The sequence below is a fragment of the Ictidomys tridecemlineatus genome, chromosome 6 (assembly GCF_052094955.1).
Source record: "Ictidomys tridecemlineatus isolate mIctTri1 chromosome 6, mIctTri1.hap1, whole genome shotgun sequence".
Taxonomy (NCBI): Eukaryota; Metazoa; Chordata; class Mammalia; order Rodentia; family Sciuridae; genus Ictidomys; species Ictidomys tridecemlineatus.
The window spans coordinates 2,997,444-3,013,741 of NC_135482.1; the positions used below are offsets into that span (position 1 = coordinate 2,997,444).

The 16,298-nt window shown below is 58.1% G+C and overlaps 1 protein-coding gene across 1 annotated transcript in view; it reads right to left on the bottom strand.

Annotated features, from left to right (window-relative positions):
- Positions 1 to 16,298, bottom strand: part of LOC110599092 (uncharacterized) — a 33,521-nt gene that overhangs the window by 16,428 nt on the left and 795 nt on the right. Inside the window, exon 3 of the mRNA XM_078052448.1 lies at positions 16,153 to 16,283. Coding sequence (XP_077908574.1) covers positions 16,153 to 16,283 — 131 coding nt within the window. The remainder of the gene's footprint in view (positions 1 to 16,152; positions 16,284 to 16,298) is intronic.

The following is a 16,298-nucleotide window of genomic DNA, read 5'->3' on the forward strand; positions in this document are numbered from 1 at the left end:
CTGTATGAAGAGGTGCTTGGCAGACCCCTCTGCTCCCCAGGGAGCCCACCAGCAGGGTCTCAGGGCAAAGCCAGGAACATGTTCAGGCCTGAAGCAGCTGCTCCAAGCTGGACCCAAGAACTCTCCAGAGACCCACTAAGGTCAGAGGAGACGGGGAAGCCGGGGCCCAGAGCAGGAGGGGGACTGGCCCAAGACCACACAGCCCTGGCCAGATGTTCCAGAGCCCTCCTCAGCCAGGCCAGTGCCAGGCCCCAGGGCCCAGAGGGGTGCTGGCCCTCCTGCCCGAGCTGCTTGCAGGGCGACACTCAGGTGAACTGGCCACCCCACTCAGAGCTATAGGTCCAGGGCAGTGTGGGTGGGGGCTCAGGGAGCTGCCAGGAGGTGACCCAGCCATGGTCAGGAGAGCAGGTGAGGAGCCGTGGAGGGCACAGGGCTGGTCCTCGAGGGCCAGCAGGAGACTGGCCTTCAGCCAGGAACAGGTCGGGGCCCTGGTCCAGGTGGGAGATAGGAGGTGGACAGGGCTGCCTTGTGGCCTCTGACACCAGGGCTCTGCAGAGACACTGGTTCTAGGGGGCCGCCCCAGGCCCTGCCCACCCTGCTGTAAATCACCGTGCCACGCTCGGTGCATCATCTGGGCACTTAAGCCCTCTGTCTTGTCCTCCCCTTCCCTGGTGAAATGTCCCTCATGTCCTGTGTTGCCCAGTCTCCTGCGTGATCCCGCAGCCTGCTGCTGTGCCAGCTCCCTTGGCCACTTCCACTGGTGGGGGGACGTGGCAGGGTGGGGGGACGTGGCAGGGTGGTGGTGCCAGCAGGCATCAGGGCGCCACCATCCCCCCCAAAGAAGACTGACAAGCCTCTGAGCTATGATGACCATGTCCCCAGGGCCCTTCAACTGCTCTCTGGCCACTGGAATGGGTCAGCAAACCCGGGTGGCCTCAGAAGGAGGCAGGGGTGGCACTGTGGACTCAGCCCTTGGCAGTGGCGAAGGACAACAGCCTTTGATCACTGGGACTCTGGGACACTCTCGGGCAGCTGCTTCCAGCAGCAGCTCCCGGTGTCCCTGCCTTGGCACCATGGACCTGTGGTGCCCCAGGACGTGTGGCCTGCTTCCTCACCACCAGAGTCCTGTGCTGGGGCCTTCTTGAGGTGGCTCCTGCCACTCCCCAGTCCTGGCCCCTCCTGCCTCTGGCTCTCACACAAACCCCAGAAGCCAAGGTCACTCTCTCCCTTTACAGCTGAGGCCACGGAGGCCACAAGAGGCAAAGTGACCGCCTAAATCAGGACACACCTCACCCTGGTGTGGAGAGGCCCGCTGCCCCGGGCTCTGTTCCTTGTCTGGGAGCTGAAAAGTGTCCCTGTGTGGGGTTAGCACCACAGGACTCAGCAGAGGCCAGTGGCTGTGACACCTGGCCATAAGCAGGCAGGGGCTGACAGATTCTGTGGGAGAAGACACACCGGCCATTTGAAGGCCGGACAGAAGTCCCCAGGGACCAGTGCCAATGCCCACCTCTGAGGAAGAGGAGGAGGAGGGTGACCTGCCTCCAGCATGTGGCACGGGTGGCAGCCGTGACCAAGCCCTGGGCACCCCCGCGGGGTTCTGGAGCCAGCACTTCCCCGGGTCCCCAGCTGGACCTCAGTCTCTGCCCAGGTTTCTGACCTCAGGAGACCTCTTAGGCCAGCCTGTCTGCAGACCTCGGGCTCTGTGGCCAGCACAGGCGCAGTCTCCACTCACGGTGTTCACGCCCCGCCACGGGTGCCAAGCAGATGCAGAGCCCGACTGCCCGCAGAGCCAGGCCTGCCATGGCATGCACCGGAGGCTCAGCCTCGACACCCGTCTCAGGCAGAGTCCACGACTCCTCCCCAGACACACACGGCCCCTCCTGAGAACTGGGCGGGGGCTGGCAAGGGTGCAGCTCCGTGTTCTCCTTTCTTTCAAGAAACCGTTCCACTCTCCTGGTGGGTAAGCTGAGGCCTAGACAAAGGAAGGGGGTTGTCCAAGGTCCCCTGGGATGCTACGGCTGGGATGGGCGCCCAGGATCCAGGCCTCAGTCCACAACAGTGCGACCCTAGCAGCTGCTGCTCTGCCGAAGACCAGCCGTGAGGGACAGAGCTCTAGGCTGCTCTAGTGCAGGGCACGGGAGACTGGAGCCCATCAGACTCCTCTGGGGGAGGCTGGCCAGTGAGGAGGGTCCTGGACCCTGGGTTCCCTGGCACAGACTAGTATTCAGTCGATGTGGTTAGAAGCCCCCAGGGGCAGCCCTGAACCCAGGGGCAGGGCTCCAGGAAAGCAGGACGCTCTAATGGGAACCAGCCAGCAGGCCCAAGGCAGCCCGCCCCCGTGGTTTCCATGGGGATGGGGACAGGAGGTGGGGCTCTGGCGGGCTGCTGCAGCAGATGTATCCTACTCAGGGCTGGCGTGGGGCGGCACCTGGCGGGGGGCCCTGGGACGTGGCAGGCCTGAGGGTTGGACTTGGGGCCCTGCAGCCACAGCCCTGGCGGTCAGCTTTGGGAAAGAACCCGGGCTGAGTCCACCTCCTCCCAGAGGCCTCCCGGGGTCCTCAGGTGCTCCACGTCCCTGTCTGGAGCCTCACTTGGCTGACCTGGCCCCTGCCGGCCTCTCCCCAACCTCAGCCTGTCCTCCTGAGGGCACGGTGTCTGCTGATGACATGGAACCCGCCTCTCGGGGTGGCGCCATGCCTGGAACTGCAAGTGGTGTGGTGACGGGCCTCGGGTGGCGGTGCCCCTCCATCCAAGAGCCCCACACCCTGTGTAGCCCGCGCTATCCACTCCCCAGGGCGCCGTCCAGCCTCCTGCCAGAGCCACGGCAGGCCTGGCACCGCAAGTGCCCAGAGAATGCAGCAAGCCCCATGCTGGGCAAGCAAGGGAGCCCGGGGGCTCAGGGACAGGCGTCCTGCAGCTTGGGTGGGGTGGGGTCTCCCGGCGTCCCTTGCTGCTGCCCTGTTCGCCCTCGTGTCACAGAGCCCGCCTGGCCTGACACCTGGCACTCAGGCACACAGTCACATAAGCCGCCACCTCGGGCCACAGGAACACTGACTCCAGGTGACCCTGCAACTCCCTCCTGCCCGTCACCTGCTGCCACCTGCGTGTGACCACAGCCCACCAGCACACCTGACTGTGAAGGCCCGGGGTCCCCAAGCCAGCCACAGGGTATCCTGGGGTGTCACCGGCCCACGCTATCAGGCCCTAGACCCCGAGGGCACGGCAGCCCAGCCAGGGAAAGGTCCTCAGCACCCAGAACCGTGTGACACAGGGCCCAGGACAAGTCCTCTTCTCCGTGGGGAAGAAAAGCTCCAGTCAAAGGAAAGGGCCCCCTGGCCCTGGGCATCTGGGGAGAACTGACCAAGGTCAGCATCTGGGAGAGGCTGGAAAGCAGCAGGCATCCCACGCGGGGCTGCTCCACACGGCCACAGGCCACCTGGCCAGGGGGCCCTCTGCCACCCGCTGCTGGGGGACCGAGGAGTTCCTCGGCCTCTCTGGGCCTCGTTTGGTCACACGGAAAGCTTAGCCCAGTCCCACTGGACTGGAACTTTCACTGGGCAGAGACCATGAAGGGCCTGTTTATTCCGTGCTCTAGAGGGACTCCGCGCTAGCCCCTGCGGGCTCTGACGGTGTTGACATGGAGTGGAATCGGGCAGATCCAAATGTAAAATAAATCCTTAAAAAAAGTATCTGGATAGGCTGGGGATGTGGCTCAAGCGGTGGCGCGCTCGCCTGGCATGCGCGGGGCGCTGGGTTTGATCCTCAGCACCACATACAAATAAAGATGTTGTGTCCGCCGAAAGCTAAAAACTAAATATCAAAAAATTCTCTCTCTCTCACTCACTCTCTCTTTAAAAAAAAAAAAAAAAAGTACCTGGAGCCGAGGCCCGTTCGCAACGCTCCTCACGCCCGGGCGGCCCCGGGAGAAGCCCACACGTGGACCCAGCTCTCTCCACTGGGCCTTCCTGCCACCCCACACCTCGGCCTGGTCCTGCCCAGATGGTTCACCATTTCCTAGCAGCTGGTGCTGACTGTGGTGGCCGTGCCCTTCCTGTCCTGGCACCTGCAGGCTGGCACACAGGGCAGCACATCTTGGGGCAGACGTCCCCAGGTGCCAGAGCGCCAGGATAGAGGCCTGTGACCTTTGTGGTTCGTCTCCAAGGTGCGGGTGTGGTGCGACCTACTGTTTGTGCATTTACGCCACCTCCACGCCACAGAGGACTCCACACGAGGTTGCAGTGGGCTCTGCAGGGCGTCCACTGCAGGTCACATGTGCCTGAGTCCGGTGGGTGGGGTGGGGAGGCTCCTCCAGGCCTCGAACACTGGACCCAGGTGGGACCCCGTGTCCTGGTGGGGCGGGAACAGTGGATCCCAGGGTCCCTCCACACGTCTGGGCCGCAAGTGTGGGCACTCCCACCCCAGGAATCCAGGGCAGGGCTGAGCGCCCAGGAAACTGGGGCAGAGGCTCCCTCGCTCCTTGGCTGCCTCCTGGCACCCCCGCCTGATCCCTTAGGGGTCTGCAGTGGCAGGCCCAGGCCACATGCCACATCCTGTCTGCCTCAGATGCAAAGCCCGGAGTCACGTGGCCCAAGGCCAGGACCCTCGCCCAGGGTCCATCCACAGCCACCCCCAGCCACCAGGGCGCCATCACAGTGAACTCCGTGAGAAACCTGTGGGCAGGGCGCAGCCCCTCCCTTGCCAGAGGGCGACACAGTGGCTGCACCGGGAAGGAGCCCAGGGTGCCCAGGCCTCCTGTTCTCCCCACAGTCACTGGAGGGAAAGGCCTGGGGCCTCCACGGAGCTCAGCTGCATCCGCTCCGGGCACCGAGACCAACCCATGACCCCATTTGGAGGGCCAGAGAGCCGAGGCCCGCAGTCAGGACAGTGTCGAGGCTGCTCGCTGGAGGGTGAGTGGGCACCACCGCAGCGGCCACGGCCCAGCACACAGGCGCACGTGCGTCCACACGTGGCACACATGGCCCCCGGCCCCCAGGGGGGAGGAGGAGGAGGCCAGCTCGCCACCAGCCGCCATTTCCTCTTCTCTGCCCGAGTCCCACACCCGCCCGCAGCCTGCAAATGGCCGCACAGGGCAGACGGCAGCGGGCAGCAGGCACAGCAGGCCTGGCCAGGGCCTCCCTGACAGCAGCACCGCTGAGCAGCACTGCACCTGGACTGCCTGGGGCTGGCTCTGGGCTGGGGAATGACCTGCCCAGGCCCCCAGGACACAGTCCTACAGCCCCTTGCCCTCCTGCAAGGGACCCACGGGGGACATAGCACACGTGTGCCCCTTACCTGCACACCTCTGTGCACCCACCTCAGGCAAAGGCCCCAGGCACATCCACACCCCTGAGCCCGTGTGGCACCTGGCATCGGCGAGTGCACAGCAGAGCTCACCAGGGCCTGGAGAAAGGCAGGGCGGCTGGAACCCCAGCCTGTCACCGCTGACCTCGGGAGCCAGAGCCTCTCCAGGGGAAACCTCTGCAGGTGGAAGGGATGGAGAGGCCTCTGGCAGGCACGCCCCAGGGCTCCGCGGCACATGGAGGACCTAACAGCCCTACGGATGCCCCCTGTGAACCGGGCTTTCCGGTGTCCCTAAGTCAACACTTACTGTCCCCCTTTCACAGACAAGCAAACCGAGGCATACAGAGGTGAAATGATTTGTCCTTGATCAACACTGCCAGAGGCACAGATGGCTCCAGAGGAACAGGGCCGAAGCCTCATGTCCCTGTTACCAGTATTACCAGCAACTATGCACCCCGCCCCCAGTGCTGAGCAGGAGCCTCGTGTCTCGCGCACCCGGAGAGGACCGGTCCTCTCATTCCCAGCACTGTCCACAAGCTGAGGGACCACGCAGAAGGTGAAATGGCTCAAAGCCAGACCACAGAGCTGCTGGACACGGCCCCCAGTCACTCCCCAGCACCTCCACCAACAGGCACGAGGGATGCACTTCCCCTACCGGCCGGGCTGACCCCCACGGGCACCTCCCCAGCGCTCCCAAGGCAGGACGGACCTTCTCCTCACGAGGAACTGCAGGGTGTGAACCCAGATTCTGGAAACGGGAGGCAGATGTTTTAAACGTGGGAAGGGAAAACATCGAGGTTTCAGAGCTGATGACATCATGATGTTCAAATTTCACAAAATAAACAGTTATCATCCTTCGAAAATTATTGGGGCTATAAAACTGCTCGGCCCTCGAGGGTGCTGATACGGACCCGTAAATTCTGTACCTTGTTATCTTGGGGAGATAATATTTTTTTTTAAATTTACAGCTCCTCTATGTAGCCTACCTGCTGAATTAGTTTTAAAGTTTGGATTTAAATGTACCTTTAGACAGTCCAAAATATTTACCATCTGATTTTTCATAAAGGCTCAAAATAGTCACAAGTCAAGGCAGAAGAGTCAGTGACTGCGCTTCTTTCTTACAGATTAAGCTACAAAAAGCAAAAGTCCCACAGCCCAAAAGTCTTAAGTCTAGTGCCCTACACTGTTTATATAGCAAAACAAGATAAGAAATTGGTAACTAATTAAAACATCTAAGGTCCTCTGACATCGGGCAATTGAAGTCTTAAAAACAAAGATCAAAAATTAAATTACAATTTAATGGAGATGACGGCTGATACTTGCTGAGGGTCCCAGGCGATGGGCTCACGGCGTAAGTTTGTTTCTGTACACAAATGCAACTTGTTTATTTTGACCTCAGTTCTTCGAAATTGTCGACTCCACAATTGAAATATGCTGTGTGTTCCAACAAGTACCAGGCAGTCGTAATGACAGACCAGCCCATCTGTGCCGCGAGAATGTATAATTTCAGTCTATAGTGGAATTTATATAGAAGCAATGATGTGAAAAGTGCTTTGCGTGGTACTTTCTTCAAAAAAAAAACTGCGGAGAAACACTGGATGCTCTGGTGGAGGCCGAGATCCTGCCCATTTTTTTTTTTTTAACAACATCTACAGTATTTAGCTGACTTGGGGGGGTGTTGGGGTCTCACCAGGAGAGATGCTTAATGACAGCTGTTCACATACAACCACCTCAGGGGGCTAAGGTGCACCAGGAACCTGTGTGATCCATACACACAAAAAGCACTAGATGAAAAAAAATCAGTGGAAATACTAACTTAGAATGAAAATGCTCATTAATGTAAGTTAATCAAAAAAAAATTTTTTTTTTTTGCTGTTTGTCTCTATCTTGTCCAAAAAGATGAATTAATGCTCATTAAAATTTATCACGTGTCATTTCAGAGTTTAGGATTAAAGGTACCTACATTTGTACCTGCGTTAATTATACCAAAAAAAAACAAAAACAAAAACAAGGGGAGGAGGAGGGGGCCGCTAGGAAGACACTTCCATTCTTTAAAAGTGCTGAACTCCCCTTCCCTCCGCCTATCTTCTCAACTCCTTCGCCTTTAAAATACACTGCACTGTTTTTTCCTATTACTTTTATTTTGCCACCAGTGTTTTATTCGAAGCTTGCTAAATATTTGGGTGGAATGGATCCTCCAGCTTGCAGCAGCAGAATGTGGCTGTCACAATCATGAAAATGTTTTAATTATCTCGGCTCTATATGCCTGTCTCTGCAGCCCCAAATCCTCCCGTATCGACTGCTGCTAATCTAAGAACAAAAGCAGCTGCCGATACCCCTCTCGCGAGCTAGTCCGTTCTCCTGTTTGGTGGTGTGTTCTGGCCCATGCTCAGAACGAGGCCAGGACACCCACGGCCCACACGCCTCCACTCTAGGAAAACAAAGATGTATTTACGTGGGAATTTTCCTCTTTGTGTGATTCAGAACTTTCTGGGTCTGATTTTCCATTTCCCATACATCAAGACCCCAGCGACTCTCAACTGTGGGAAGCCAGACCGCGTCAAGGATGCTTTTGTCAATCTGCCAGGGGCTGGGGTGAGGGTGGAGTGGCCCTGTAGAGCCCACCTCTCTGTACAGAGGCTCGGCACCCTGGAGGGCCGGGGACCAAGCTCAAGCACCAGCTACACAGCCCACGGACATCGGAGCAGAGGGCACACAGAGGTCTTCGGGGACTCTTGGCCCCACAGGCACCACTTCTGGCTTGGATGGCCTGGCACAGCTCTGCAGGTGGGACCCCAGGACGGGCCAGAGCAGGCCTTGGGACCTCCCAGGGGCTCTCCGAAGGTGGATGGTGCCCACGTGCACCCTTTGCCCAGCCCCATGAGCCAGGCGCAGCACCGTGAGGGGCAAACACCAAACTTAAATAAGTGCTTAAAAAGCCAAGCTCAAAACAACCTCAAAGATTTTCCCCCACACTGAGCCGAGAGCCAAAAAAAGCTCTCTTCTTTCTTTCTTCAAAAAATAAAATAAAACGAGAGGCGGAAAGAACTAGATGCCGAAACGGTGGAAACGGAGGCATTAGAGATGCGGGACAAAATAAAAGGGGCTCTGTTTCTGGTCGCAGAGTCCTCCCTCCCGGGTGCCAGCCTGGCCCTGCCGCGCGGAGGTTGCTGGGAGGAGTCGGGACGGGTCTGCTGTTTTTCCTTCTACTCCTCCTGGCACCGCCAAACGTCAAAATGACAATAATGATGAGACCCCCACCACAAAGCGACACCCCCGGGCAAGAGAGGGCCGGCCAGCCCTCCCTGCCTCCCGCAGCACTCCTTCAGATTGTCACTGAACACGCGGCCACTGTGAAATAACAACATTCATTTTTATGATGAATTCTAAAGCCTGTAGCTTTGGATCTTAAAAATAAATGGGCTTGGCTCCTGCCTCTTCCCCGCAGCTTTTGGCAGGGCCTGCTTCGCTCAGGATGGGGGGGTGAGAGAGAATTTGGGGCTTTGGATAAGCCAATTAGAGGGGAGGGACAGAACGGGCAGGGGAACACAAGATGGCAGGGCCCTCGGCTCGGCTCCAGCAGAAGGGAGAAGGTGACTTACCGAGGTGCAGGAGGACGGAGGCGCTCTCCCAAGAGCCAGGAAATGAAAATGATGTCCCCTGCCCCGACCGGTCACCCGGGCAGGGGAAGAGGGTGGGTCCTGCTGGCCAGCAGGCTGTCCCCAGGTGCCAGCCCTGTCCGACAGGCCCTCGGGCCTCCTGGGCTCTGGCCGCCCACCATCCATCGGCCCCTGGGTCCTGGCCTGGGCCTCGGCCCCTCCGGCACCCGGGGGCAGGGCTGCCAGGAGCGGGTGGCGCTGGGGGAAGCCCTGCTGCCGCCCAGGAGGACGAGGAGAACGCTACTTTTGTCTCCCGCTCTCCTCTGGCACTGGCTGCCCGGGGAGGGGGGGCCAGAGGCGGCCGCTGCGGCTCGGCCCCGCCCACCGGGAATTTTCGAAAGATGCTCGTGGGTGCGGGAGGGTGGCAGACGTGGCAGAGGCGGGTGGGCCGGGTCCCCAAACCCACCACCAAAAAAGGAGGGGGCTAGCCAAGGGGGAGAGGGAGGAGGACGCCACAGCGTCTGGCCACTCAGGAGCCGCCCGAGGAGGACGCCGGGAGCGGCCCGGCCCAGGCCCAGCCCCGGCGCCCGCCAGCCCCTTGGACAGGCAGCATGGCCTGGGCGCCATGTTGCAGCGCCTGCCTGGCTGGGCCATTCCAAGGGGCCCAAGTCCAGGCGGCCTGGCTTGCTGGAGGATAGAGGCCACATTGTTCCCACACCCAGCTCTGCAGAGGAGCAGGCTGTGGCCAGCACCCTGGCTGCTTCCCTTAAGGGGAGGCCAGGGGCCACCACGCCAGGAGCTGCCACTCAGAGCCGTGCAGCGAACCACCCGACACCTGTGGCTGTGGGTGCTGTCCTGGCCAGGAGTCCAGGCCAGGGATTTGAATCCAGCCTCGTGTCCACCTACCCAACTGACCGTGGCAGGTCAGCAAGTCATCCATCTTCCCCCAGCCTCAGTTTCCCAGCCACATAAGGAGGGGACAACCATTCCCACCAGGGTAGGCTGCTAGGGTGCCAGGATGAATCGGAGTCTGAGCACTGCGCCTGGCACCCCATAGGCACTCTCTCAACTCCTTGAGGCCCAGGAGGGCCAAGGGTCCTTGTGGCATCCAGGCAGGTGGACCGGAAAAGAAGGCATCAGGGCTGGAGCCTCCTGCCCTCTCCAACCATCAGTATCCTTTGGGGTCACCAGAGTTGATGCTTGCCACCACCAGGACATGTTTCTGTGCCCCTGCCCTGTGACCTGGCTCCACATGCTTAGGTTTGAACGTGGGCACTTCTACTGAAGTTCATCAGACTCTGCCGCCCATTCCATCAGACACAAGTCTGGCTCCACCTGGCCGCCCCGTCCGCCCAGTCTCCCCTGTGGCCCCTAATGTGACACCAGCTCCAGTCACCTGGGAGGGCCTGGGGAAGGCTGCAGGCTGTGCCCAACCCTCGGCAGGAGTCTGGCCCAGCAAGGCCAAGTTCCAGCAATGCCAAGGGCCACCCACGCCCAGGGTCTGAGCCTGACTCCTGGACACAGTGAAGGACTGTGTGTCCACCAGGACTCCAGGGAAAGAGCAGCAGGACACGGGGAAACGCCCTTCGGCCCCTTGGGCAGGGGCCCCCGGGGCCAGCACTGTGTCTCCGCCTGCTCAGAGCCAAGGGGTGGGTGGAGCAGTGAGAGAGAAGGGAGCAGCCGAGGAGTCCTGCCGTCCTCAGCCTTGGTCTCACGCACACGCCACGTGACCGCCTGCCAGCTGACGCCAGAGACAAAGCAGGTAGGATTCCGATGCCATGCGCTCAACCAGGAACGCCGGGAATCCATGCCAACAACGGCTTGGCATGGCTGCCAAGAGCCCGGCCCCAGGAGAAGAAGGGTCCCCCCTCTGTGCAGTGAGGCCTGCCCTGCCGGCCAGCACCACAGGGGAGCCACCGAAGGCCTGGTGGCCATTTAGAAGGAGAGCAGGCGAACCTGGGTCCCAGCTGCAGGAGGGCTGTGCCCTGCAGTGTCACCATGACTAGAAGAGCCACTGCTGTGCCCAGAGATGCCGGCCTCCAGCCCACTGCACACCAGGCAGGCCCTGGGCCATCATGGGCTCAGGACATAGGCACCTGGAGGAGGGCAGTGGCCCTTCTTGGAGAGAAGTGCATGCCTTCGGGTTTGGCAGCCTCAGCACGGTGCTGGGTCAGAAGGCTATCAACAAGCCCTTCTGGGGGCTGGTGGAGGGGACACCACAGGTGACATCCACGGCCCCCAACAGGCAGGTCTGAGCAACACCCAGGGATTCACCAGCTTCCCTGACTGTTGAAACGTACGGGAACCTGCAGCCAGACACCCTGGTTCTATTAATTTAAAATGTTATTATAAAAGTCTGATTGGATGTAAATCTCTCTCTTAAACACATGAAAGGCAATTCCAAATTTAAGAGACCCCAAATCAGCAGGTAAATATTTCAGCTAAAGGCTCTTCCTTCCAGCTGAACTCCAGCATTATAGAGCGTGGTTCACGGGAAAACCCAGCCTGGCTCTAGCCAGCAAGACAGGAGTCAAGGTCTTCTCTGACCTTGAGCAAAATTTCTATCGGAATATATATGTATACACACACACATAAAGTTTATGCATTTACTTCGCCCTCTTGGGCACGTTTTACAACCACAACTACCAGTCTGATTGCACAACACTAATCGTGGCCTCTGCTGGTAACGTCTCTCGTCACAAACCCTCCCAGCCACTGGACAGTGAGTCCTGGACATTGGTGCATATGAGTATCTGAGCCTCAGGGGCAGCTGAGATCTGGAATCCAGACTCCACCAGAAGTCTGCCACCCCAAAACTGGACCAGACAGGGCTGCGTTCTGTGCTCGAGCGCTCTCACCAAGTGGACAGAGACCTGTGGGACAGAGGGTTTCTTTCTTTTTTCATTATTTCAATTTTACCACTTCTACTGTGGCCTCAAAGCCTGTCTGGACACCCCCCCAAAATAGACGGCACTCCCGTGGCAGCAATCTGTGGGCAACTTAACGCAGAGAGTGCAACCGGCTCGGCTAAGAGGTTCTAGCAACAAAAATAAAAAGATACAACAGCAGTTTTTAAAAAATAAAACCTCGTTTTGAAGACAAATGTTATCAACACCAGCAAAACCTTGGGTGACGATGGAACAACTCCCCGTCTGTCCTCCTGCTCTGGCTCCTTGGAGGCATCCAGAGGACCACCTAAGGGGGCAGGTGTCGCCAGTCAGCAGACTGATGGTTCCCAGAGCTAAAGGGCCCTGGCACTGGGGCAGACCCGAGGGCTGTGGACCTGGCACTCCTAATGTCCTGTCCCCCGCCTCAGCTTCTCCGTAGGTCCCCAGGTAAGCCTGGGCTCCAGACCTCTTCCCTGTGCCCACAGCAAGGTTGGTGCAGGCCTCAGGTGGGGACTCTGCAAACTATGAAATCAGAAAATACTCAGAGGTGCTCCCCCTGGGCGGGGTTTGTGGTGCATCACAAAAACGTCCGCTGCAGCCAGGGTAGGTGTTTGAGGGCCTGTGTGCAGCTCTCCAGTCCATTCAAACTTCCCATGGCCTACAGGCCACTCTCAAGTTCATCTGAGAGCAGGGTTCAGGAGAGGGAGGTGAGGCTGGAACCCACAGCTAGGGGCCTGATCGCTCCCTGGAAGGCCTCTCTGGCACCCTCTGGGGACCTCCCTTTCTCCTCCTGTCCCCGTTTGTCCCCCTTCCATGCTGCAACCCAGCCAGGAGACAAAGGCTGACCTGGGCCTGGCCAGAGGGAGGCCTCATCCGGCTCACAATGTGCAACCTGGCCACCTCTCCAGAGCTGGCGAATGCGCCCCTGCCGCCTCTAAGAAGAAATCACAGAAGAGAAAAAATAAACTCGTGAAAGTTTAAACTGCACTCAACAAAGAAAGCCGGATGTGCCTCCTGAGTCGGCCCGAGAGCCACAGGTCAGAAGACTTTCTTTTTCCTTCTTTAAATCTCTGCCCCTGACTCTCCAGCCAGGGCCTGCGATACCCAGACACTGCAGCTCAACAGCCATCCCGGCTGACAGAATACTGGTCACCCCGAAAATAAATATTCCACATAAAAGAGCCATTGTCTCTGCTGGGTGACAATTGTTGCTGTCCTCCCTCCTCGGCTTGGTAACGTCAGAAAGCACTGCCAGCGCTGTTCAGGGTTCCTTCATACTCGGGCAAAATATTCGGAGAAAGGACAATCTCTCTGGGTCTCTGTGAGCCATTTGGCAGGCCTCTTCCTGTACCTGGCCAAGGAACAATTAGCTCTTCCGGGTGGCGAAGCTCCCACCAAATCACCACCTGCATTTCCAGCAAGGCCACTGGCCACTGATGGGCCACTCTGGACCCCCATGGGGAGCAAAGGTCAGACACAGGGCCAGCCCCTGAAGTCCACTCCTAATGAGGCTCTTGGAAGAGAAGGGGTGCCTCCTCCTCAGCACATCCTTGGTCCCCAAGTGGACCCTGGACTCATCTCCTGTACCTAATAGGAGGTACAGGATGCATTCAGGTTGTCCTGTTCACACCAAGTCCCTGGGACAAGGGAAGAGCTGGCTTTGGCTAGTTCCTGCCAGTCTACCTTGCAAATACCGTCCAGGTCCACCTGTAGGCAGGGCTGGAAACTTGTTGGTGCCGTTCCCGGGGAAAAGAAAACTGGGAACTCTGTACTCAGAACATCATATTATAACACAAATGAATGATAATAAACAAATACATTAACAATAATAGTGGCTGTCATTTACAACAATGACCAAAGTAGAAGCCATTTAATTCCTCTCCACGATGGGCCACGTGTGGACTTATGGAAATCCTGTTGTCTGAAGTCTCTGAGATTGGTCATTATCGTCCTTGTTCCTGCTTTAGCACTCAGGGCACAGGTCCAGGGAGGTGACCTGACCTGACCAGGGTTGCACGGTGAGCTGGGCAGGGCTAGATGGAAGCTCAGGGGGCTCTGACATGTACTGACATGAGCTTGGACAATCAAACTGACCACAACTCTGTAAGAGTCTTCCCCTCTCCCCAAACATACACATACACCCTAAAACCTAACCATCTCCACATACAACTGAGAGGGGAGTTCTAGGATGTGCCTGGCCTGGCCTGGAACACCCCTCCCTTCCCCCACACTGCCCGTGGAGGCACACGCAAGGGCACCCTGGACTTCTCTGGACAGGGGGAAGGACCTGCCCCACAGGGTGCCCTCCTGCCTTGCAGAAGGGCTTCATCCATGCTGGGCTAGGACTAACCCAGGGCCCTGCAGGGACCGAAGCAAGGGAGACACCTTTTCAAAGCAGCCAACCAGCCAGGTGTAAACCACACAGGTGAAAAGTGACCCGCTGCAGAGCTCCAGCTGCCCCATGGAGAAAAGCCAAGCACAGGTCTGCATGTGCTAAGGCGGATGCACCACACCTGGCCACGGCGGAGGGGATGATGAGCCTCATGGCCGCACACTGCCGGGCGCTTGGCCCGGCCAGCCTCTGCCAGCAACTTGGAGACCCCTCACCCGGGAGGTCTATGGCATAGCAGGGTCCTACACAGGTGAGGAGCCACCCCGGGCTGGGCCCTGGTTTCATACAAAAACAGAACAGCCATCTCCCCAGCAGCCCACACTGCGGCCCACTCCACCAGGCCCTGCTTACCCGGTTCCTTATGTCGTATCCAGCAGTGAGCAAACCCGACAAGAGCCGGTTTCGTTTTCAGGGCCTCCTCTTTTGTGCGAGTGTTGAGTCCTCAAAAGTCAGTTTTGCTGAGAGGGGATATTCCAAAATGGAGATGCCCTGGCTGGCCCCACTGTGTACTCAAGAATCTCAATCTGGCCACCGTCTGTGGACCAGGGTATTCATTCTCTGTGGCAGCAGAGGGGACCCTGAAGCTTTGGCGAATAGCAACTACACTGTGAGGCCCTGGGCCCAGCTCTTCTGAGGCGCTGATCTTTGCTCCTTGCCTTTGATCAGGCCTGTGAGCCTAGTGAAAAGGAGACAAAGTGCCTTTGGGGGTCTGTTTTAATCCTGGGGCTTACCCATCAGCCTCTGCAGAAGACCAAACTTCTCACCCAATGAGCAATGTCACCCTCTTCCATGGACCAGGGGGAACATCTCTGGCTTCTGCTAATGACTGACCTCATCGCCGACCAGGCCAGGCCAAGCGGCAGCTCCCGCTACAGTGGCATGCCCTCAACACTGTGCCGCCTGCCTCTGAGATCACCCCTGAAGTCCCACCCTGGGGTTCATGTCTGCTAGGTGCCTCTGATAAAGTCATAAATAAAATTTAAAACCGGGAGGGGGTGCCGGGGAAAGCAGGCTAGCAGAAACCATGAGCAAGGCCAGCCCTCCCAGGACTGGAGCGAACTTCCAGCCTCGGGTCCCTGCCAGACCCTGCTGAAATGGTCTCCTGTGGCCCTCCCCAAAAGGAAGACAACCAGGGAACCCAGAGAGAGCGAGGCATAAAGTCTGGACTACACAGGCCTTGTCCACGTTCCCGGAAACAGGGCCTCAGCGCCAGCCCAGGACTCGGGGCGTTATGGAAATAGGCCGCAAGACTGTGGTGAAAGCAGGCACCCGGGATCCAAACCACATCCACAAGGTGGGAAGGGAGGGGAATCGCACCTGTGGCACTACCACCTTGAAAAGCAGGCTTAATCCACAGCGACGGGTTTCCTGTAACCCTGGAGCGGTGTGTGCACGCATGGACACACGTTTTAAAATCCCCAGGAGCCAGAACCAATGAGTTAAAATAAAACAAAGCTATGGCCGGCCTGTGGTGATCGCCTCAGCTACTGAAACCCAACTCTGGAGAAATTAATTTCAGTGCTACCTTAAAGCCCCATAATCCCAGCTAACAAGCATTCCTTCACCTCTCTCCTGCTTCCCACAATCTCCCCAGGGCCACTGGCCCAGTCTGTGTGTGACCCACCTATAAAGAGACATTTATTACAAAAAGTTAAGAGTTGTTTTTCATGCCACGCCACCATAAAAGACGGCAGGCACTCCAGGGCCTCTGGCTCCACGGTGAACTGCTGGGATGGGAGTGGAAGGGTTCCCCTACAGCTCCCCAAAATGTCCAAGCAGAGAAAAAAAAAACAGCAGGGAGGGCTTAGGAGGCAAATGAGAGTTCATTTTCCAAGACAGGGCTTGGCTTCCAAGTAACCTTTCCAACACATCTATCCCCCAAACAGATGTTTGTTCTTTCTATTGTTCCAGAGCCTGTTGGAGCTTATTTTAGGTATTCACCAGTATTCTCTCTGGCTAGTAGCCTGCACACCTGAGGTGAGAAGCTGGACTTCACAGATTCCAAGTTCCAGACTGAAGGACGACGGTGGAGTTCTTGCAAGCTGGCGGTCGCTTCAGGTTGGGGAGCAACCTCCTTCTGGTGTCCCCTGGACTGTAAAAGGCCTGCCCCGCGGAAGG